At 40.1% G+C, this 25,250-nt stretch overlaps 2 protein-coding genes across 4 annotated transcripts in view; both read right to left on the reverse strand.

The window, feature by feature from the left end:
- Positions 1-8,132, reverse strand: part of GPR155 (G protein-coupled receptor 155) — a gene marked incomplete at both ends in the record, with an annotated part of 32,965 nt that extends 24,833 nt beyond the window's left edge. For all 3 annotated transcript variants that reach the window (XM_084236998.1, XM_084236997.1, XM_084236999.1), the window contains 2 exons: positions 102-501; positions 7,667-8,132. In XM_084236998.1, the coding sequence (XP_084093124.1) occupies positions 102-501; positions 7,667-8,132 (866 nt within the window). The remainder of the gene's footprint in view (positions 1-101; positions 502-7,666) is intronic.
- A 4,186-nt stretch (positions 8,133-12,318) lies between these two features.
- LOC311187369 (large ribosomal subunit protein eL43-like) lies at positions 12,319-13,556 on the reverse strand (the record flags this gene model as incomplete). Its single annotated transcript, XM_084258731.1, has 2 exons — positions 12,319-13,111; positions 13,539-13,556. The coding sequence occupies 2 exons, from the start codon at positions 13,554-13,556 to the stop codon at positions 12,830-12,832; spliced, it is 300 nt and encodes a 99-aa protein (XP_084114857.1). The 3' UTR covers positions 12,319-12,829.
- Between the last annotated feature and the right edge of the window lie 11,694 nt (positions 13,557-25,250).

The raw sequence follows: 25,250 nt of genomic DNA on the forward strand, positions 1-25,250 counted from the left end.
ATTATCTGACTATTTAAAGAAGAAAATAGTTGCAAACATAACCCAATGAACTGGAAGGCTTCCACAAAGTACAGTCCCCAAGATAAATAAGTGAAACTTACAGTTTTGCTGTGATGAGAAGAATCAGGACAACAAATGTTGACTTCTTCAGTTTCTTTATTTTTCCTACCATTGTAAGACCAAGATAAAATAGGGCTGATCCAGAAAAAGAATTTGCAAGTCCATCAAGAAAATTTTCCATATATACGGGCACCTTTTGATCAAGAATAAAATTGAAGGCTATGCCAATGAAAACCATAAATACTATTGGGTTCTGCAACACACGTAGAAGTCCAAGTCCCACGATTTTTACTTTGTTTTGAGAAGCATTTTGAGTGTCTTTCCACTTCTGGATTTCACAGAAGATAAACCCTATAGGGTTTAACATCATAAGAGATACTGGTGCCACCAAATAAATATACTGAAGATATTCTGGATATGTAGTTTGATACAAAGCTTCAACTGCAAAACAAGGATTAAAATGGACTTTTAAGTCACCACCATAGAAATACATTAATATATTATGATATAATGTTTTCAGGGCTGAATTACAACATATTGTAAATTAATGTAAATAGTACAGAATGATGCTCATAGCCTACTTTTAGAAAATGCGCACTTTAGAAATAAAGCTGAAATGGAAGAAAAAACTATATTAATAACGTTTAGCATATAAAATGATAACCAAAGTTAAAATATTTTTAGTAAAACCTTCCTAATTTTTACTATCCAGTAGTAACAGCAACAAGCTGGTTGTTAATTCCCTTGAGAGAGGTTCTCATTGGAGTGGAGACGCAAAAGTCAGAGTACAGAGGGTTGGGGAGTGAGCTGGAAACAATGAATGAACAAATAGGCACTGAAATGATGGGGTCCAAGCTATACAAGAAAAGATGTGAAGATGGGGGACAGCTGATGGAAATTACAGGGGTCAGAGACTAGAGGTCCCTATGAAATCCAAGATTTATGTGTAGTTGGAAGTTTAGGAATTTGGAATACATCAGCTGGTAAACTACTGAATTTAGTATTTCCCAGAAGACTAGATCCAAGATGAGGCCCTGGGAGTTGGCGGCTGAAGCGGTATAGACGTAAACATCACTGGAGATGAGGAGGCCCGGGAACCAGGAGGGCAGAGAATTTGATATGTAGTGCACATGGATGCTAAGGTCGAACAAAAAAAGGGCAAAACTTGGGAATATAGAAGATGAAAGTGAGCCGGATGTTGAAGTCTCCAGTGAATGAGGAGGGATGACTAGACTGAGGCCAGCAGATAACAGAAATGAAGATCAGAGGTCTAGCCAAGCAGCATGAACCTCAAGGTGCAGTTTTTACCAAAAAAGCAGAGAATGATGCCCTAGCAGTGGTACTGGATGGCCAAGGCGGATGCCAGTCCTGCCTCCCACTGCTCATGTAGTTTGCAGGTGATGAGAAAATGAGCAGTCTCCATTTGAGAGGAATGAAAGGCTGTGAATGCCTTCAGAAAAGACCAGTGAAGATGCTGAGGAAGGGATGGAAAGGTGGAAATAAGAAAAGGAAGGGATTACACTAGAGTCATGTAGATGCAAATTTATCTAACCTGAATTCAAATACACTTTTAGGAAAACAAAAGTGTCATTCTTTCCATAAAGCATGTTCCCAAATGCAAACTAATTACATCACTTGTTCACTGAAGAACACGGCTCTATTAGACTTAGTGATGTGGTCCAATACACACAAAGTATGTGTGCTGTATTTTATGGGTGACTAAAGGGATTTTTCAAGGGTTTGACTATACACGATAACTTCAGAACCTAATCACTGCTTAAGATGAGTTTCCTTGGTGGGTTGGATCAGACTTCTAGCAATTTTTTGGTGAACGTGAGGATTGGTAGCCTGTTCTTATGTGGAGTGTGGCAACTTAGAGTATTGGAGTAAGCAAACTGGTCTCTACACATTTTTTGGCAATGAGTTCTGAAATTATTTAACCTAATACATGTAAAGCCTTATTCATAAATAATTAGAGGTTGAGAAAGATAAAAAAAAGAACAGCCATAATCACAAGGAGAGAAGCAATCATGTGAAAAAATGTAAAAGATTAGGTTTCTCAATTTACATTAAGATAAAGTGACACAGGTAGGAAAATATATTTGTTTACTTACTCAGGATAGGTTAAGTTCAGTTAATGTCATGCACATGTCCCGTTGAGTTATATAACTAGTTATATAAGATTTAGAATTCACCTTGTTCTCATTAGCTAAAACCTACTTTTTATACAATTCCAATCCTTTTTTCTTTCGGCTAAGCATATACAGAGGTCTATAATATTGCCAAAATGAAGCAGCGGTTGAACAAAACATATCTGATTACATAAAATTTCACAAATTCTTTCCACTGATAGCCAAATTCCATACATTAACCCTGTAACTTTTAGTGGTTTCCTTTCATGTTTTATAAGGTTTCATCTTATAAGTAAAAAAAAAAAAAAAGGCAGCATTTTTAAATTGATTTGCCCCTTGTATACAAAACTACATCATTCAGGGAGTATAACTTCACATCTCAATGTGTGCACATAAAAAAGCAGCACGTTTTGGTAACTATTTCTCCATAGCTATGCTTCTGCTGATTAGACATTCTATCTCCAAGGGAAAGCCATCCATATCTGCGCACCACTAGTTTTTAAAATAGAGAGTATATTTTTTGAAAAGCACAAGAATTTTCTCAAGTGGCCAAACTAAAATGCTTCAGGTCTTTCCTTTGACAATGGACAGTGCACAATACCTCTTAAGTTAATGTCTTTCCCCCAGAAATTTACATTCCCAGCATAGTAGCACTTAATCACCATCATATAAAGGACACGAGAATGTTTTAGAAGCTCGATGCATATTTGAGAGATCGTATTTATTACATGTGACAAGTTCTTTCTTTTGCAGAATCTTTCATGTTTTCTACCTGCAATGACTAAGTCAAAAATCTCAAAATTGAAATGAGTTTACGTACCTGAATTTTTTTTGTTTTTTTCTTGACCAGCTCATCTACTTTATTCATTGCTGACAATATTATCTAAATTTTAATTTTTAAAAATTAAGGTTTTCCCACAGCTCTCACTGCTCACAAGAAAAACTGTGAAAGCTTCATTTTGACTCTTACAGGTCAGTCTTCACTACTGGTCTAGTTTATCTACCTCACCTATTTTTTTTTTTTTTAATACTGATTGATTTGTGCATTTTTTTTTTTTAATTTATACAAGCACTGGGTACAGTCAGAAGCGCGGGAGGGTGAGAGAATTCACCAGAGCCAGAGCGGGGAGCAGAGCAGGCAGACTGAAGTACACTACTGAGGGGAGCAGAGGGCGGCAGGAGAGGTCTGCGTGCCATGTGGGACCCTCCTCAGGTGGCCGGGGAGCAGCCGGGGATTGAACAGGTGCTGCTGAAGCTGCGGGCAGCTTCGCAACCCAGCGCTCAACCGCTGCGCCACCGGGGAGGCCCACCTCATCAATTCTTTAATGTAAAGCCTCCTCAGCCACTTTAATGTCATTTGCATAGGACAAACTACAGATTAATAATTACTAGTTCTACAAGCTTATCATCCCCTGTATTCTTGAACTCTCTCCTTTCTTATCTGAGCCTCACCTACTAGTTAAGGTCTGTCTCTGGTACCACTTCTTCCACCAAGTCTTCAGTCCCCTTCTTTGGGTTGCTCTGGTAACTTGGTAACTAGTTTCATGTTATTGCTACCTCAAGAGTTTACTTTTTTTTTTTAAAGATTTATTTATTTATGCATACAAGAACTGGGGTACAGGCCAGAGGTGTGGGGGGTGAGAGGATTCACCAGAGACAGAGTGGGGAACAGAAAAGGCAGAGTTTACTTCTTGGAGGAACTCTTTTATAAGGCCCAGCACAGGGTTGAGCAAATCTGAAGATACTTGCTGAATGGGATTAACTAACACATCAAAGGCTTCAGTCATAGTAAAAATGTATTTTGTAACAGCAATTTATATTTAATTGTTATTCACTAGGCCATTTCTTTTTTAAATCGAAATTTTTTCATATTCTAGATATTTATAAAGCAAGTTACTAAAGGTATTTAAACTTTTAGTATTTAAAGTCAGTGGAACAAGTATGTGAAGACATAAACAAATACTTGTTAAATTACTGTAAGAATAGGGTTCAAATGAAATTTCAGTCCATTTCTGACATTCATTTGCATAATTACTTAATATTACACAATTGTCTGTAAATTGACAGTGCATTTTTTATTATGGGTCTGAAGATGGTTTTACAAATATGAAGGCAGTGACCTAAATCAACAAATTAGATTTATAATCATTATATCAACTATTAAGTTCTAATTAATTAATACTTATAAATAAGGTGGGGGGGAGAATCCCAACGATGAGGAATTATTATATAGCTTTGAAGAACTAAAAGACAAAATTAGCCACCTACTGTGGCTCCTATTTTGATTCCTGCAGGGTTTCAATCCCTAGCAAATAACACAAAGACCCAGACAAGATCATTCTATTATTTAATGGCATATAGTTAAATGCTTCATTTCCTTTGTTTACAGTCCTAGCACTAGAACATAATTATGATTAGTCAGGGTACTTATGCTATCAGCATTGTTTGAAGAATAAATTATAGGACTTAACTATGCCCTATTAGTACCTTTTAATGACAGAGGCAGGGAACCATTCTGCTTTGCTAAAATCAACATTTCACCTTGGTAGATTTTCAGTTTCTTCTCACATTCAAATTTCTTAAAGTACCTTGGAAATAACTGTTTTAAATAGCCATGAGTTCTTTTTTAGTCTGTAATAATTCCCAGTATTATTCTGTCACTTGAATATAGATAAATCATTTTATTATAATTTTAAAGACTGTTATAAGTGTCATACTACAGAAGAAAAGGAAACATAACTGTTCTTTTTCTATATACACAAATTGACCTCCCTTCTCCTGAGTCACCTCTAAGTTGGACCAATGTTGGGGGACAAACGCAACCTTCAAAAGGACATGTCTATGAGCTATGATACTTATTTGTGAACAAGAGAGTGGGACTTCCTAAGAAAGGTCATGTAACAAATGGAAAGAAAGGTCTTCTCTAGGGACAGTCTTCTCTGTTCACCCTGAACAAACCAGGGGCAGATGGGCATGGACAGCAATAATAAATAACTTCGTTGAAGCATATGCACAGCTCTCCAGTTCTCTATCACATCTTTCCATTTGCAGATATTAGAGGGTATTTCTGTCTATACTACTGGCTTCTGGTAAAGTTATTAAATACAACCTAATGTTACAAGAACTCATTGTTTATTTAAAAAGAAAAATTACAACACAAAATCTATAAGCATAATCATCAGGGAAATGTGGCTAGCCTGGCTGCTGGAAATATGATTATTACAGATTCATTGATTTAATGTGGGACATAAGAAAAGCAACAGTGACACATTGCTTATTTACAAATTCTGCCTCAACATGAAAATGGTTAAACTTCTCTAATGGGTCCTGCTATGCAGTTTATGGACTATTTTTAGAATAATGTAAAAACAAAACTTTCATTCCCTCTGAAACTAATGTATAAGGGCTGGTTGGGTCTTCTGAAGATTAAATGAGCATGTTACATAACTGTGTGGCATAAAGACTACCCAGGATTTAGAACCAGAAGATCTAGGTTTGGGTCTCAGTCACCTGTTTGCTGTCTGACCTGGAATAAGACAGTTAAATCTCTGAAATCTCTGTAAGCTGTCTCCTTATTTGGAATTAAGGATAATAATCTTCCCTAGCTCAAATGCGATAAGTCTATTAGAAAGTACTCTTTAAATGATAAAATTACAAATGCTAGTTCCATTTAGTTGTGGGTTTACTGATCTATAAGATCATAAAACTATATACTTGAAATTCCTATCTAAGTTGCGATACACTGATATTTATTAAATATTTAACATTTTTATACTAAACCACATCTAAGGTCCTGATACCATAAATGCCTTGCCAAATTTACATTATTAATATTCTTGAAGAGATGGTCAAACACATTAACTCCGTGCCCTTTTATTTCCAAAGTATTAAAACACTTGGTTTACCCCTAATTTTGAAATTCAATTATTTTAAAGGAACACATGTTTAGTTCTGACTATTTACAGCTGTTATCTAGCATGTAGACTTTCCTCTCTCATAAAACTTTAGTTTTACTCAGTTATTTAATTTTTGGTATATCTCTATTTCTCATAAGTGAGATGAAAGAGGGTCAATGGGAGAAAAATAAAAAGTATAGTCCACTAGAATCCTTTTGGTGCCAGTGGGGAAATGGGAGAAATTTGAAAGTTAACAGTAGACTTCAATTGTCCATTTCAGTATGTTTCATTCAAGTCTCTGCTCAGAATATCATCAGAAAGGTCTTCACTGACCCCACCACCTCACTTCAATTAGTACTTCTCATTCTGATCTCTCTATATAACTTTATTTTTATGGCCCTTGTCTGATATTTTAATTTTATTATTTATCTTTCCATTAAAATGTAAAATCAGTATGATGAGAACTTTGGTCAGAAGTGTGCTCCCGGAAGCTAGTACAGTCACTAGTAATATGAATGTGTGAATGATTAGATTCATAATATCCAGGACCTCATGATACATGATTAAAGTACAACATAAACTTTTCTTAGTGGCAGGGCATTTTATTTTTTATTTTTTTGATTTTTTAAAAAAAAAATTGCAGGGAAGGAGGGGATTTTTATTTTTATTTTTTTAAAGATTTATTTATGTATTTATTTATGCAAGCACTGGATACAGTCAGAAGCGCGGGAGGGTGAGAGAATTCACCAGAGCCAGAGCGGAGAGTAGAACAGGCAGAGTGACGAAGTACACTGCTGAGGGGAGCAGCGGGCGGCAGGAGAGGAGGAGAGGTTGCGTGCCATGTGGGACCCTCCTCCGGTGGCCGGGGAGTGGCCGGGGAGCAGCCGGGGATCGAACCGGCGCTGCAGAGGCTGCGGGCAGCCTCGCAACCCACGCTCAACCGCTGCGAGTGGCAGGGCATTTTAAAAAACATAGTTTCTTTCTTTTCAAGAGAGCTCCGCATCCCAAATTGGTATGTTACTGTTTTGCCAAGAATATACACACAAAGAAACACAAAGCTAGGCAGCTTAAAAGGTTGGAATGGTAAAGAAAGAAAATTTGGAAAGGTAAAAATGCCCACATCATTTTTGTTCTTAAGAAATTAATTTGCATTAAAAATTTTGAATAACTCGCTCAAAAATAAATTTTTAATGTAAAATTATACATATATATTCTAGGTGACAAGAAAAATAAAGGAAGGGGAAAAGTCACTTATAAATTTCCACTTTTTCTGTATAAAAAGAAACATTTTTTTTTACATAATTTAAATCAGAATCTAATCCTTCTGGAAGTCAAACTTCTTTCATATGTGATTACTAAGATAAAAAAGAATACTATAGACAGATGATTCAAAAAATTTACATGGAGGTGACATTTGAAGGATCCTCAAACTCTGAAGTTATGCAATTCAAGATTTCCTAGAGACACAAAATAACTATCACTAACAAATACTAAGTCTTTAATTTTAAAGGCTTACATTTTGTTACTTCTTAAAACACATGAATTTCTTAAAAACTTGAAAAATAAAAAACAACTTACCTATTGGATATCCCAACGCAAAGTCATTACTTTGTGTAGCAAATATAGGGAATAGTCCAGCTTTTCTAAATCGACTGTCAGGACTGGCGACCAATAAGGTCAATACACATACAATGAAAAATACAGAAGCTTTGGCAATTAAAATACTATATAGAAAAGACCAATCTACATTGGAAAAATTAAGCACAACCATGTTTTTAAATAACAAAGCTGGAAGTGCAAATCTGGAGACAAAATTTCCCAATCCTTTGGCTTGTGTTGATGTTATGACATTGGCCCTTCCTGCTATGTAGCCACAAAGGACTATGCCAAAGCATTCTAGTAAGGCTGGAAAAAGCCTTGTTATTGACATAGAAGGTGGGTCACCAGTGGAATTAAATCCATATGTTACTGTTGAGGACAATGTCTTGGTCATATTGGATGCCAAGGTTAAGTTCTCTGCAGGTAAATCAGAAAAAGAATTCATTTTCTTTCACCTTTCAACACCAGTCAGATATCTAAAAAGGAAGGAAGAATGATTCAATGTGACAATAAGACAAACAATAAGAATTCTTGTTGAAAAGTTACATTGGTAAACCTAGACTTACTAAATGGTCAGGTAAACATATATACTTCTTCAGTTACCATCAGAGTGAAATACAATATAAAAAAAGGGGGGGTACAGGTAATTGCCTCTCAAAGGTTGATGATCTCAAAATGTTTCTGTTACTGTCCTGTATTCAGAATGTGACACAGAATAATATTCAGAATGAGACACAATTATTACAGCAGCAGTTATGCTCTATGATGCCCAATGATCCACACTTCAGTCCCCTTAGTGGTTAAGAACATGGAGCCCACAGGCAGTCTCTCTTGAATGGCAACCTGTCTCTAAATCCTCATGAAATTTCAGAAATTCTTAGAGTTACATCAAGGAGTCACACTGGACAGAAGGGTCCTTGTCAGTTGTGGTCATATCTGAGTACAGGACAGGAAGAGAGTGCAGCATGGTATCATTTATCATCTTTGAACCAGTAACATAACTTTTCTGTGCTTCACTTTCCTCATCTACGAAATGGCAATAATAGTATCCACATAGGAACTAGAGATTATTCAAGTAAAGTCCATTATAATCACATCTGGCCAAAGTGATTATTTTTTTTTATTTTTATTTTTTATTTTTACATCATTGTTCATTTTTAAACAATATTTGCTTCCCCCGCCCTCTCAAGTGTATTCCCCATAGTTTCCTTCACCAGTGCAGCCGTGCACCATCACCTCAGTCCCCTGTGCTCCTCTCTCCCCCCTCTAATCCCTCTCCCTTCTCCTCCCCTGCAGTATGTGTTTGATTTATAATTGTCTGTTTTTGCTTTGTTGTGTTTTGTACTATTACTATTTTTTTACACTGATGTCTTATTTGGTTTTCCTATATTCCTGCTATAAGTGAAACCATCCAATATTTTTCTTTTTCCTTCTGGCTTATCTGACTGAGCATAATTCCTTCTAGCCTGATCACAAAGATATACAAAAAACTCCCACGGCTCAACAAAAACAAAATAAGCAATCCAGTCAAGAAATGGGCAGAAGAACTTAAAAGACATTTCTCCAAAAAGGAGACACAAATGGCCAACAGGCATATGAAAATATGTTCAACATCTCTGATAATCAGGGAAATGCAAATTAAATTTTTTTAAAGATTTATTTATTTTTATACAAGAGCTGGGGTACAGGCCAGAGGCGCAGGAGGGTGAGAGGATATACCAGAGACAGAGCAGGGAGCAGAACAGGCAGATGACTGAAATACACTGCTGAGGGGAGCAACGGGCGCGACAGGAGAGGTCTGCTTCATCATGTGGGAATCTCCTTGGCCGGCCGGGAATCGAACCCATGCTGCAGAGACTGTGGACAGCTTCACAGCACTGCGCTCAACCCACTAGGCCACAGGGGAGGCCCCGGAAATGCAAATTAAAACCACATTGAGATACAACCTTACACCAATAAGAATGGCACATATCAAAAAAACAAGCAACAACAAATGCTGATGGGAGTGCAAACTGGTCCAACCACTATGGAAAGCTGTCTGGAGGTTCCTCAGTCTACTAAAAATGGAGCTACCATATGACCCGGCAATTCCACTATTAGGGATCTACCCAAAGGACACAAAAACACTGATTTAAAAGAACACTTATACACCTATGTTTATTGCAGCACTATGTACAATAGGTAAAACCTGGAAACAACCCAAATGCCCAAAAATAGATGACTGGATCAAGAAGATGTGGCATATATACACAATGGAATATTATTCAGCAATCAAAAAAGATAAATTCATGCCATTCACAGCAACAAAGTGCTTGCTTAACAAAAGTTAAATATAACTTTTGGTAGAAAATAAGAATGAAAATAAAAATGATGGTATCCCACCTTATAACAGTCTCACATATTAGCCTTATTGAATGCCCCTTAGTCCCTTCATGCTACAGGGACTCTTACATGCAGTTCACTATAAAAATGTGCTTTTGAGGGCCTCCCCAGTGGAGCAGCTGGTAGAGCGCCACACTGTGAAGCTGTCCACAGCCTCTGCAGCGCTGGTTCAACTCCCGGCCAGCCAGAGAGAGTCCCACATGGTGCAGCAGACCTCTCCTGTGTCGCCAGCTGCTCCCCTCAGCAGTGCCTTCAGTCCGTCTGCCTGTTCTACTTCCCACTCTCTCTCTGGTGAATCCTCTCACCCTCCTGTGCCTCTGACCTGTACCCCAGCTCTTGTATAATTTTTTTTTAAATGTGCTGGGCCTCCCCTGTGGCGCAACGTGTTGAGTGCCACATTGCAAAGCTGTCCGCAGCCTCTGCAGTGCTGGTTCAATTCCCGGCCAGCCAGGGAGAATCCCACATGGCGCAGCAGACCTCTCCTGTAGCACCTGCTGCTCCCCTCAGCAGTATATTTCGGTCGTCTGCCTGTTCTGCTCCCTGCTCTGTCTATGGTGAATCTTCTCACCCTCCCCCGCATCTGGCCTGTACCCCGGTTCTTGTATAAAAATAAATAAATCTTTTTAAAAAAGTGCTTTTGTCTCCTCATCATATGCTACTCTCTACATAATAACACTTATTCACCTTCTACATCATATAGTTCAGGAGTCATTTTATTGTGTGAGGTTTCTCTGACCCCACTTTTAGTGCCACAGAAGTAGGGACTATGCATGATTTTGCTCATTGTTGCGTCCCTAATATGTGTATGTGTGTATACATGTGTGTGTGTATCTTTTTAACATATGACTAAATAACCTGCTCTCAAATAAACCCTTTACCCTTTAGTGGAGCCATGTTCTCTTTTAGGAACTATCTAGTTCATGAACAGAAATCTCTTTTTTTTGAATGATAAAGTATTCTAGTTTCTTTTTTTTTTTTTTTATAGAGGCATGCTTTTATTTATTTGTTTGCTGGTTTGTTTTTTTGTTTATACATGCACTGGGCACAGCCAGAAGCGCGGGAGGGTGAGAGAATTCACCAGAGCCAGAGCGGGGAGCAGAGCAGGCAGAAGGACCGAAGTACACTGCTGAGGGGAGCAGCGGGCGGCAGGAGAGGTCTGCGCGCCATGTGGGACCCTCCTCCGGTGGCCGGGGAGCAGCCGGGGATCGAACCGGCGCCACAGAGGCTGCGGGCAGCTTCGCAACCCAGCGCTCAACCGCTGCGCCACCGGGGAGGCCCAAAGTATTCTAGTTTCTTATTAAAGTTTCTTACTAAAGCAACAGCCCAAGATGACAAAATGGGTACTAACATGTTCTAAAGCTACTTATAAAATATGTTGTGAAATGTTTTATAGATGGTCAGAAAAACATTACACTGCTTATCAGATTCCTTTTTTATTGCCAGGGACACAATGTTCTGCAACTAATCATCTTTTGTTGTTGCTGTATACAAGCTAATCAATTTATTATAAGCAAGTAGTCATCCAAATAGTGGGGCTTCCATACAACTCAAAAAAAAAAAAAAACTAATAACCCAATCAGTAAATGGGGAGAAGAACTAAATAGGCACTTCTCCAAAGAAGATATGCAAATGGCCAACAATCATATGAAAAAAATTTTCGCCATTACTTATCATTAGGGAAATGCCAAAGAAAACTACAATGAAATATCAACTCACACCTGTGAGAATGGCTCATATCAAAAAAAAAAAAAAAAAACCCAGAAACCTCTTACACTGTTGGTGGGGAAGTAGACTGACCCAACCTTTGTGGGAAAAAGTATGGATGTTCCCCAAAACACTAATAATGGATCTATAATATCACCCAGCAATTCCATTCCTAGGCTTCTACCCAAAGAACACAAAAACACTAATTCAAAAGGAACCCTGCACTCCAATGTTTAGTGCAGTACTATTAACAAGTGCCAAGATATGGAAACAACCTAAATGCCTCACAACAGATGAATGGATCAAGAAGATGTGGTATATATACACAATGGAATATTATTCAGCGATCATAAAAGATAAACTAATGCCATTTGTGGCAACATGGATGGAAGTAGAAGGGATTATCTAAGCGAAGTAAGCCGGAAGGAGAAAAACAGTGGATAGTTTCATTTATATGTGTACTACAGAGAAACCACAAAGGATCAGATAAAAACAAACTTTAAGGGGCCTCCCTGGTGGCACAGGGGTTAAGCACCATATTATGAAGCAATTCCCAGCCTCTGCAGCACAAGTTCGATGCCCCGCCTGCCAGGGAGCAACCCACATGGCACAGCAGACCTCTCCTGTCTCGCCCGCTGCTCCCCTCAGCGGTGTGTTTCAGTCAGTCTGCCTGTCCTGTTCCCAGCTCTGTCTCTGGTGAATCCTCTCACCCCACCCCGCCCCTGCATCTCTGGCCTGAACCCCCAGCTATTGTATGCATAAATAAATAAATCTTTAAAAAAAAAAACAACTTTAAAATTGACTCTTGAAAGCTGACCACAGATCTGAGGCATCCAGAAGGGAAAGGGGAGGAAGATGGAGAGGGGAGAAAACAAAGAGGGAGGAGAGCACAAAGGACTGTGGTGGAGGACTATGATTGCTTTGGTGGTGGGAAAACTACGGTGACCACGCACCTGAGGGGAGAAATTCTATACTGTGAAAAATCAAACAAGGATGTAAAATAATATGCCATTAATTAAAAATAAAAATAAAAACAAAAAGCAAATGGTAGAGCTTCTACTGGTCTTTCAATTCCTTCGGTTTTCTAATGACAGACTTTACTGTGATGGCAGCAGTGGGGTTGTAGGTCCAGGTACCACCAGCTACCGTTTTCATGCAGGAACCACAGTGCCAGATCTCCAATGGCTCCACCTTGATTTTGCCACAGAAGGAGCAAGTGTACTTGGCATGTTGGCTGATTTCAATATTCTTTGCCATTTTCCTGAGGGAAGCACCATAACAGGTCTTGTATTTATTGACAATTCCAACCGTCTCAGTGTGGTTAGCCACAAACTCAGTCTGAGCTCAGAAAGCCTATTCTGCTTTTATTAGTGATTTGAAATTAATTAATTAATTGCTAAGTTCTAAGTGATTATTCTGGGTTAACCATCTAAAATGATTTTATGTAAGGTAAAAATTGAAAAAGCTCATGCTTCTTACTATTTACAATAATGAAGTTAAATTCTCAAACACCCACATCACATTAAAAAACACTCAGATGGCATAGCAGAGACTGGCAACAACTGATATGTGGGGGTGTGGATGAGATAATTTTCTCTGTGCTACCCCTAGTATAAACTGAACCATTTTAAAACCTTATATTTAATCTGGATTAAATATTTTTCTACCAGGATTAGGTAGGAGTGGTCAAAATACACAAAACCTACAATATTCGCATACTTGAAGTTTATCAAATAAGCATCAAATTATATCCTGGGAAAGCTACATTGGTATAGGTACCCATAGTTGAAATAAGGAGCCAATGAACAATGAACAAAGGGTAAAATGTTTTGAGCTCTAAGGGGGGCAGGGATAAATATTAAAGTAATAAACTACTCTAATTCCCTGTTATTTTTTTAAAATTCCCTATATTTGCCAGGTACAACTTATACTGTTAATAACTCCTTATTTGCATTACACTTGCAACTCAATGAATTCCAATAATTTTTTTAACCAGCAGTGGTTGTTCAGGTAAAAGAGTCAAACAGATCTTAACCCAGTTTGGGGCCTTACTGCTTATCAACTCTTTCACAAGAGTTAGCCTCCCTGAATCTTAGCTTCCTCAAATGTAAAATGAGAGTAAACTCCCACTTATGATGGGGATAGTGTGAGAATTAGAGATTTCATACACAGCATATTGCTATAGCTTATCACAGAGTAGGTCTTCAAGAAATGGTACCAGTTACCAGTTGCTATTTTGAGTTGTAATTCTGATTATAATAACAATGTAACATTAAAAACAATTCATTGTCCTATGCTAGTTCTTCAAACATACGTGGCATTGAAGATTCACCAACTAAAACAGAGGGTCAAAAGTTTTTGCTTTATACTAAATAGTTAAGAGGAATTCCGTTTAATTAGTTTGATCTCAAATAGCTGTCAGCAGGGAAAGGAAGGCTCTTCATTTTGGTTGAGGTGATGGCTAAGTAGTTGTAAAAATGCCCAGGTTTAAACTTTCAATTAGTTGAAAAATCAAGAGAAAACTTTGAAAGGTAACGTGCCCCTTCCCATGAAGTCTCTTTTAATGTTCCTCAAAATGTTGAAAAAAGCAGTATCTGCTAATTGAGAGGAAATCAAAATAATCAAAAAGGACATAATAAAGTTTCATCTCATCTTAACCTTTTTCCCTCCCAGTGGGAGGAAAATATGCTTTCTAAAGCATTCTTTTATAATGAACAGGAACCAAGCAAGGGAAGTTTAAAAAAAAAATAGTATCCAGTCTTTTCATCTAGTTAAAAACAAGTTTTGTTACAGAACAAACAAGTTGACCTGAGACTGTAAAAGGGACCGCTCACCAGGTCCTGGAGTCGGGAAATGTTACACACAAACCACTTCTGGTCACTGCATAGGTGATTCAGATAACATCATGGACCCACTGAAACTGTAAACAACTATTAAGTGAAAATGGGAAGAAGGTTCTGATTAACTTCAAAGATAAAGCTTTAAACTCAGGGTGTCTGTTTCACAAACACCCAATAGCCTTATCCCAAAGGGAAAGCACAGTACAACGAGGTACAATTAAAGCACTCTTCCACATCATCCACCACCCACCCACTCCCACCTACTAGCAGGGGACCAAATGTCCTCCCTGAAGACCCAAATGTAAAATGAGAGTAAGCTGGGGAGTGCTGAGCACTGCGTCCTTCCCCCGCTGGCAGCGACAGACTTTGTCCCTTCAAGATAAGGGTATGGAGAGTCTCTAAACAAATATGCCGCCCAGAGAGCTGCTGCCACCCAATGCCTGGGCTAGCAGCAGTGGAAGTGGAAAAGCAGCCGGGGGTGTTGCTGGGATTTAAAAAAAAAAAAAAAGTTGGTCGTTCAGCTTCCACAGGGCATAAGAATCACAATCCCATGGAAATTGAGATGCTCCAAAAAAGAGTAAGGGTGAAAATTTGATCACCACTCCGTGTATCTTGGGAGCAGCTCCCAGGATGCGCAGATACTGAGGCCACCCCGGGATAAATGGAAGAACCTGAGAAGTCAGGGTGTACGCACGTGCAATGAGGGACTCCTTAAATTGGGGGGTGGTAATTCTATCACCAGAGGGGAGAAGTCGCCCCTTCCCCCAGCTCAAGCCTTCCCCTGTGGTCCCAAAAGCCGGCGGCGCCTGGCAGAGGAGGACAGGTGCAGGCAGCGGGCTGCGGGCTTGGGCGCCACTGGCTGGCGCTGCCCACCTGTCCAGACCCGAGGGGACGAGGCACTGGGGACCATCAAGGCCGAGCCAAGATCCCGCAGGTCGGCGCCCCTGAGGTGCATCTCACCTGCTACGTCTGCAGCCCCGGGGCCGCGAGGAGAAGGGAATCGGTGCGTGCGGTGGGTCAAGCAGGGAGGAATTCACAGTCATCTCCCACCCCAGCCCTCCTAGCCGGCTCAGTCACGATCGGAGAAAGTGAGGTGCGGGTAAGTCAAGGCCTGGTCAGCTCCTCCCCTGCTCGCCGCGGAGCCCCGCCCCCGCCCCGCCTTCAGGCCCGCCCAGGTCGGGAACCACCCGGCCACCAGGCCCCGGCCCCGCCCACCGGCCCCGCCTCTGGCCTCCAAGCTGCACAGTCCGGGTACCGCCCCCGGTCGGGAGCCTCCGGGCAGGGTCTCGTCTTCATGCCCGCCCACCACCTCGAGCCGGGAAGCCGCACGGCCCCCAGCCCCGCCCTCGGGCTCCGCCCCCGACCCCCGAGGGGCAGACGCACTCGGTGCCCGCCCCCGCCCCGCAGAGTGCGGGCCGCCCACCATCTAGCTGGGGGCGGTGGGACTTCCGGCACTCTGCGCCCGCAAAATGGCCGCCGCCGCCGGGGCTTTCCAGCCTCCTTCTCCTTTCTAAGCTCGAATATAGAGGCTTTCGTCTTTCTGTCTACCCGGGCCTTCTGTCACTCCTTTCTTAGCCTGGTTATTTTTATAGCAGAGTTTAAAAGCAACGACTTAGAGTCAAACCTAGTTCAGAATCCTGCCTTTCCTCAAGCAGTGTGACCTTGACCTTTCTAATCACATTAAAATGTCTGAAACGTCAGCCCGGTGCTTGGAAGTGGTACGCAGAGCCTTAGTGTACTGAGAAGAAACTGGTTGTATTGGTAGAAAACTTCCAAAGCTGCTTGAAATGAGGGATTACAAATGTAGAGCTTCCTTTTGAAATCTGAAGAAACCCTGTGTTTGAATTGGTCTTTAGGAATCAAAAATTATTTCAAATTTAAATATATTTAGAACTAGGCTCTATATGTCTTATCGCCAAACGCATCTGTACTTTGTAAAACCTGTTTTGCTTTTTATCTTTTCTGATGTTAACTGGAATAAAAGTCTCATAGTTTAAAAAAAAAAAAAAGAGTAAGCAGTCAGATTTTACTCTGTGAGAACTGTTCCAAAAATCACAGCTAGAATTTAGTTTATATTGGTTGGAGCAGTAGGTCATTGACATTAAGAATTAATTATTTTTGAAGGGGGCTTCTGGTTCTGAGTTTTTTGACCTAATGCTATCTATGTGCAGAGGAAAGCAATGCTGGGGTTTAATCTCTTATTGTCTAAGAAGTGCGCTGTGGAGATATAAAGGATGGGTACCCATTGTTAAATCTTTATCCAGTTCCTTAGTCGTTAGTGGAGGTTGAAAAGACTGGCTTTACCGGAAGGCAGCATATTTTGCATAACTTTCATAGACTGCAAGTCTATGAATATGGCAAGGAGGGGCTCTCAGAAAGTTCTACAGCAACATCAGTGTCCTCTTGGCAGTTTTGGTGCTGTCAGGGAGGAGGAAAGGGTGATTCTTCCTTTTCCCTTTCTGTTATAGGCTGGCAAATTGTCAAATTATCATCACACAGATTGACGAGAAAAAAAGTTAAAAACTAAATATGTATACCTACTGTATATATGGGAGATAACAGTAAAAACCAAAATGGCTTGTCACCTTTTTAAATAACTTAAGACAAAGGATGGTGGGGGTGGAGGTGAGAGAAGATCAGTTTTGAGACATTTTTAGGAAAGGTACATTAAACAAGGCCATGACTATTATGCAGATTTAAGTTGCTGCCTCCCTTACTGAATTAGAGATATTTGGTTTTTCTGGTATAGAGAGACACCCTTATAAATGGAGATTTTCCTTTATACATATGCATGTCTTTTACTAAAGGGCAACCTCCAACCTGTTTTAGAGCCCCTCCTATGGCATAATCCTAATCCCAAAGAGACATATTATAGGCAAATTTTGCTCCCTTATAGTACAAAGATGTAAAAACATATGACTGAACTTGAAAAATCATGGCAAGTTAAGAGTAGTTTAAAGTATCTGAAAACCAAGCGCTAGAAAAATGAGCAGGAACTGAAACTATAGAAAGGTCACACATTTTGCTCCTATTCCACTCACCTTTGGTTTCTATCTTTCTCACTTTCAACTGCCTTCCTTGTATTAAAAATTTAGAAAATGACAGTTTCCAAAAGAGGTTCTCGTGCTAAGCCCACCAAGATGCAATATCTAACCTAACTGCAGTTTCAGCCTTCCCCAGGAATATAGTCCTAATGGACCAGTAGGGAATTTTCTGGTCAGCACCAATGAGGCAATCTTTTACATTCTCTAGTGGAAAATGAGAAAATCTGCCACAAAACACTTACCCATTCTGTTACAAGGCAGCCCCAATATAAAACTGGCTTGATGGCTTTGGTTTAGAGTGGGGGTGGAGTCCACAAAGCCTGTATGGAATTAGCTCAGGACATCCTTTCCCCCCTAACAATTCCACACAGGTAGATTACCTGGGTCTGAAATAATTCCCTCTCCTCTTACCTAGTCTGTCGATGATAGTAAAGTCTGGTCAACCAGGTTACAGCTGCAGAGTGACAGTTCTTGTTTATAGCTTGAGTATTACAGCAGAGGTATCACAACTCAAGTGTTAAAGTTTGAGTATTACAGCAATAATTAGGGACTTCTGAACTGTAGTCCCCGGGATATAAACTCAAGTAGCACTTGAGCTGAATTCAGCCCAAATTGCTCTAAGTGGAGCATGCTTCTGTAGGCAAAAGAGATAGAGCTAGTTTCGCTTTCAGGGTAAGTTTTTCAGTCAGTGCAGTTGCAATTGGTGGAAAGTTTGTGAAGCAATGCTAGTCTGAATTTCAATCCTGGGCATGGATTGCCAGTGTGGTTTCATTTCTTCTTGACTGTGGACCCATCTGCATGTGCCCCAACATGCCAGGGGCCCCCTGGATGTGCCTGGGATCTAACCCTCAACTACCTCTTGGGTCTGTTTTGTTGTTACTGAGACTTGGAATAACTCCATGTTCATTTTTCTTTTTTACTTTATTTACAATGTTTTCTTTCTGCCCATAAAACCTTTTATTTTGTACAGTTTTTTTGAGCATCTTCCTTCTGTCTAGATTCATGAATCATTTAATAAAGCGAATTAGATGTTTAAAGTTAACTGGTTGTGTGGTCCAGTTTTGGGGGTGCTGGATTTGGGGGTTTTTTGGTCCTTGACTATGGTGGGAGAAGAATTCATTGCCACATCTTTTTTTTTTCTTCCAAGATTCACCCATTTATGCATACAAGAACTGGGGTACAGGCCAGAGAAGCAAGGGTGGGGGTGGGGTGAGAGGATTCATCAGAGACAGAGTAGGGAACTGAACAGGCAGACTGACCGAAATACACTGCAGAGGTAACAGTGGGCGAGGCAGGGGAGGTCTGTTGCGCCATGTGGGTTCCTCCCTGGCTGGCCAGGGATCGAACTCGTGCTGCAGAGGCTGTGGATTGCTTCATAGTGTGGTGCTTAACCCCTTTCGCCACCAAGGAGGCCCCATAGCCACATCTTTAGCAGAAACAAAAGCAAAGTTTATTCAGAGACAGAATGAAATTACTCCAAGAAAGAGGTCTGGGCAGAAATTCCTGGGGAGAATAACCGCAAGGGGAGAGAGAGGAGCTCTTCTCTTAAATGGGGCATAGGAGTTAGTTGCTCACTCTGTCCCTTCCTGGGGTATACTGCACAGGTGCCACCAGTGTTTTGGTTTATTTGTCTAAGTCACTCACCCTTCTCCTGTGTTCCTGGGCTGCAGGTTTTATCAGTCTGGCCCCAGGTTTGGGTGGTGTCAGCCAGCCCTACCCTTCCATTGGGAGGGAAAGAACTCAGAGGCATTGTTTCACTGCCCAGAGAGAGACCTGACAATTCCCAAGAAATCCCCCCTCTAGGTAGCTTCTTGCTGTCCTCTGGCTTTATCTACCTGCCTGTGGGTTGAGGTGGGGGCTGCCTTTTTCCCCTCTCAGTGTTTCTTGCCTCTCCCTGGGCTTTATCATCTCTGGCAAGTGTTTCCTGGGGTCCTGGGTAAGCTGGCAGCTTAATTTTCTCTAGGCATGGCCTTCCCTGCTCTAAATGTCTAACACTTGGATTTTTGTTATTTAACAGTAGTTTCTCTTGAACCTGGGCACTTTAAAAAACAAAACAAAATGGATATATTATATCTAGGCTAAAAAGGATTTCTATTTAGAAAATATGAAGATTCATTCAAATATATACTAATAGACCACTGACTTTTAGGGGAATACTGGAAAATGGGTTTGAAAAGGTAATTGTAGGGCCTCCCTGGTGGCACAAGAGATTAAGACACAGCACTATGAAGCAATCCGCAGCCACTGCAGCACGAGTTCGATTCCTGGCCAGGGAGGTGACCCACATGGCACAGCAGATCTCTCCTGACTCGCCCACTGCTCCTCTCAGCAGTGTATTTCAGTAGATCTGCCTGTTCTGTTCCCCACTCTGTCTCTGGTGAATCCTCTCATCCCCCACACCTCTGGCCTACACCCCAGTTCTTGTATGCATAAATAAATAAAATAAATCTTTAAAAAAAAAGGGGGGGGAGAATTGATGGAACTAGACTACTGGTAGGGCTAAAGAAGATGGAGGTGATAATAAACCTATGTATTTTCTTACCCATGAAGTAAAGAAAAGGAATTGCGCCTAACACGACTTTCCAAATTCTCAAATTCCATTATTTTCTATTAATCTATTGTCTAAAGATGAAAGGAAGAAATGTTTTAAATGAGAAAGCAGTTATAAGAAGACAATGAATTGGTTTTAAGTTAAAATCTAAAACCTTGAGAAATTATCTAGTTCAGTTTCCTGTCCTGAAGAAGTTACTATCATTCCATCTGAGATCCTGGAGATTAAGTGATTGGCCTAAGAATACCCAGCAAGGTGGTTTATAAGAATGGGAATAAAAGTGCTCCACTGTTCTTTGAAATAACTGCTCATGAAGGTATCAGTACCTGTAAGTAGATATTTTTGGTAGTACCTCCAGAGAAAAGAGAATCTCAAGAAAAAGAAAGATCAGAGATGAAACATGGTTTGGAGATATCTTAATGGAGCGGATGAGTTTTCTGAGAAGACCAATCTATGGGGGGAAATTTGAGGAACTAAGTGAATACAAAGATGAAAGACTTGATTAAAAAGTCATCCTTAGATAAGCAATCACTGAGGAATACTCTTAGAAAATCATTGAATTCCACTATTGTATCTGTCAATTGTCCTTCGAGATGCTGACCTATATATAAAATCAACTAAAAAAGGAAGAAAAGGGTCTTCCCTGGTGGCGCAGCAGTTGAGCGCTGGGCTGCGAAGCTGCCCGCAGCCTCTGCAGTGCAGGTTCGATCCCCAGCCACTGGCGAGGGTCCCACATTGTGCGCAGACCTCTCCTGCTGCTCACTGCTCCCCTCAGCAGTGTATTTCGGTCCATCTGCCTGTTCTGTTCCCTGCTCTGGCTCTGGTGAATTCTCTCACCCTCCCATGCTCTGACTGTACCCAGTGCTTGTATAAATAAATAAATAAATCTTAAAAAAAAATTTTTTTTAAAAGGAAAAAAGGTAGAACCTATTCAAAAAGGGAAAACTCTAAATTAATCTTAACTTCCACATAAATAGGACTGTACCTTTATATACAACCATATGTCCATCTCCCCCTATTCTAGCTGATCAATATTGTAAAGGGGATTAAATTGAGAGCCTTACACAAGGATGGAGGTCATGTAGGGTGTATGTTGAGGCAGTATGATATATATATATATATATATATGTAGATTTTTGGTGGATTTTCTTTTTTCAAGAATGTAACTTTTCCTAATTTTGAAAGTAATAATTACAAAATATTCATATAATATAGAAAGGAATGAATAAAGTAAAAATTACAACACCTATAGATAATATCTGTTAATATTTTACCATGTGTCATTTAAATATTCTATGTGTAGATTAAGAAAAATAGGATCATACAATATGTATGATTTTTAGTAATCATTTTTATTTAGTAATTCACAATTAATATTTGTATTCATAAGTATAGACCTATATCATAATTTTTAATACCTATTGAGTACTTCCTCCTGAAAATTTGTGGGTGATATTCCTTGAAAGAGTAAGAATTCTAGTAAAAATATAAGGAAAAAATAAAATAGTATGAGTCTAGAGTGACTTAAAAGTACTCTTTGGATGTCTTATATGATCTCAAATTTCTGTTAAGATATTTATTTTTTATTTTTAAACTCCCCATTCCCACCCTAAAAGGATCAATTTCTCTTTAGAGAAGTGGCTTCACTTTGTCTCAGAGGTTCTGTGACTAACCTAGGCTATCCAGTCAGTACATGCTACCCTTTTGAACAATAACTGAATTAGTGTGGGCATAAGCTCTAGATAGTTTGAGCTTCTCCTTTCTTGGACAAGAGAAACTTGTAGGCTGTAATCTTGGAAACAGCTGGAAGTCAGTCCTAGAATAATGCAGATATCAAGGAAGCACAGCAGAGAGAAGGAAATAAGTAGTTTCTTGATGAAATACTGAGTTGTGGGGACAAGTGTCATGTCAGTGGATTTCTCATTCTTGTGAACCAATCAATTCTCTTTATTGTTTAAACAAGTTTGAGTTGTAGTTTCTATTACTTGAAATCAAATGTACAGAAGAAATTTCTAGAAGAAATACCAACAGTAATTGCTTGCTTGTGAGTGGTAAAAATACATGATTTTTTTTTTTTGTCTGTAAAAAAGCACCCGAAACTTCTATGAAAACATGTATACTGGGCCTCCCCGGTGGCGCAGCGGTTGAGCGCTGGGTTGCGAAGCTGCCCGCGGCCTCTGCGGCGCCGGTTCGATCCCTGGCTGCTCCCCGGCCACCGGAGGAGGGTCCCACATGGCGCGCAGACCTCTCCTGCCGCCCGCTGCTCCCCTCAGCAGTGTGCTTCCGTCCTTCTGCCTGCTCTGCTCTCCCCTCTGGCTCAGGTGAATTCTCTCACCCTCCTGCGCTTCTGACTGTACCCAGTGCATGTATAAACAAACAAACAAAAAAAAACAAATAAATAAAAAAAAACATGCCTCTAAAAAAAAAAGAAAAAAAAAGAAAACATGTATACTGATTCATCGGGAAAAAGTCTGAAATAAGTTATAATATATATTTTTGGCTCTATGGAAATGATGAAAAACACCAAATAGTAAACATTTTCTAAAACAAATTTAAAAGTCACTACTATGTATCAAACCACGTAGGTAAACAAAATCCATTCAACAGAACAATTTAGGACACCTAGAAGGTGCAATTATACAAGGCAAATGCCTTGTTTTTGTTAATCTTTGTATTCCCAGCATTTAGAATAGCACTTTCCTTGACATATGGTAGGTTTTCCATAAATGAATTTTGAATTATTGAATAAAACATAATTTCCTATGGGCTGTCCAAGATGTCAAAACATATTTCTGTTCAAAGGGAACTGTTTGATACAAGCAACTGTGGTAGAGCTCTTTCATAGTGGTTGGGTTTCTTACCCTTTCAGTTTTCACTTGACCCTGTTTAGAGCTTTATTTAAGTAGACTCCCAGTTTGGGAGACTATTCTCCCAACAAATTTGGAGCATGTTCTTATTTTCATTATTTTAAAGATATAATTAAATAACTTAATTGCTGGTCTCACAACATAAAACCCAAATATTATCTTTCAATTTAATATACACAAATTTGTGTATGCTTGTGTTTGTTTGTTGCCCCTCTTTCAACTTGCTATTAAAATATTCTTACAGCGGTGGCGCAGCGGTTGAGCGCTGGGTTGTGAGGCTGCCCGCAGCCTCTGTAGCGCCGGTTCCATCCCCGGCTGCTCCCCGGCCACCGGAGGAGGGTCCCACATGGCGCGCAGACCTCTCCTGCCGCCCGCTGCTCCCCTCAGCAGTGTACTTCGGTCCTTCTGCCTGCTCTGCTCCCCGCTCTGGCTCTGGTGAATTCTCTCACCCTCCCGCTCTTCTGACTGTACCCAGTGCTTGTATAAATAAATAAATCTTTTTAAAAAATATATAAATAAATAAAATATTCTTACAAAAAGCAATGAGGAAAAGTGCAATCTGAGTATCTCACCTTGTTATTATTACCCACAGGTAAGGCTCAAATGTGGTTGTATAGGCAGAGACTTGTCTGGGCCAGCACTTAAGAGGTTAGTAGAAAAACAATGGAACCAGAATTAGATTATGAAACTCAGAGTTAAGTCAGTAACTTAGATAAGACAGAGCATAAAATAGAAGAAGGGTGTAGAAATTGAACAACAGAAGCATGATGACTTTGAAAGCTCTTTTTTTGGCCACTTTTTTTTTAAGGGTGTTCATGAAACTGAAAAACTTTTTTTTTTTTTAAGATTTATTTTATTTATTTATACAAGCACTGGGTACAGTCAGAAGCGCGGGAGGGTGAGAGAATCCACCAGAGCCAGAGCGGGGAGCAGAGCAGGCAGAAGGACCGAAGCACACGGCTGAGGGGAGCAGCGGGCGGCAGGAGAGGTCTGCGCGCCTGAAAAACTTTTTTTTAAGGGCGTTCTGTTTTTACTACTAGTTTGGTCACTTAAAAATATGCTCATAAAATTAATAAAGAATTAATAAATAATAATTAATTAGTTAAGAATCTTATAAATGTGGAGTATTTGTAATCTGAATCATCTCTTAGGTGAAAAACGAAAATGAACTGACTGTAAAATAAAAAGAGAAAGTTGAGGGCCTCCCCGGGTGGCGCAGTGGTCGAGCACTGGGCTGCAAAGCTGCCGGCAGCCTCTGCAGCGCGGGTTTGATCCCCTGCCGCCAGTGAGGGTCCCACATGGCGCGCAGACCTCTCCTGCCGCCCGCTGCTCCCCTCAGCAGTGTATTTTGTCAGTCTGCCTGTTCTGTTCCCTGCTCTGGCTCTGGTGAATTCTCTCACCCGCCTGCGTTTCTGACTATACCCAGTGCTTATATAAATAAATAAATAAATAAATAAATAACTCTTAGAAAAAAACAAAAAACAAAAACATCCCTTTGGTTCTTTAAAAAAAAAAAAAAGAGGAAGTGGAGAAAATCTCAGATTTAACTTTGACTTTGGAGTAAGATTTTTACCTATTTCTAGGCACTACAAGAATGGATCTTTTGTGTAAATTACTAGCTCAGAAAATGACTATCACATCCTCAGCACAGACCTCTGAAGTGTTTGTCTAGAAGCTTGTGTATTCCAGGAGCTCCACTACCTTTCCTCCTTGAAAGGGCAGATTCCCCCTCTGTGTTGGTTTCCATAGTAATCCTTAGTGCGGGAAACAGTGACTGGCTCATAGTAAGCACCTGATAAATATTTGTTGACCTACTAACTCTTGAAACCAGATAAGTTGTGAATTGTCTGTATTTAGAGAATCCCTTAAAACAGAAACACCTGCTCTTTCTTATTTTACTATCAACTATCAACAAGAGAAACTTACTGAGAAGTATTAGAACCCAAGTCTCTATGTGGCAGCAGAAGATCCAGATTGTCTCAGCAACTAATTGTATGAGGAATCCCCTGCAGTTCCTGGGTTGGGGGTATAGCCAAGTGTCCCTTTACCCTGCCATTCCCTTAATGCAAGATTGCCAAAGCTGGTGCTGGGTGGGTTTTCATGTCTCTACCGGGTTTGGGTTTTGAAAAATCACATTGGTTTTTGAGACATGCAGTTCAGGTTTAAACCTGGCCA

This window comes from Talpa europaea (genome assembly GCF_964194135.1).
Source record: "Talpa europaea genome assembly, chromosome: 1".
NCBI classification, from domain to species: Eukaryota; Metazoa; Chordata; class Mammalia; order Eulipotyphla; family Talpidae; genus Talpa; species Talpa europaea.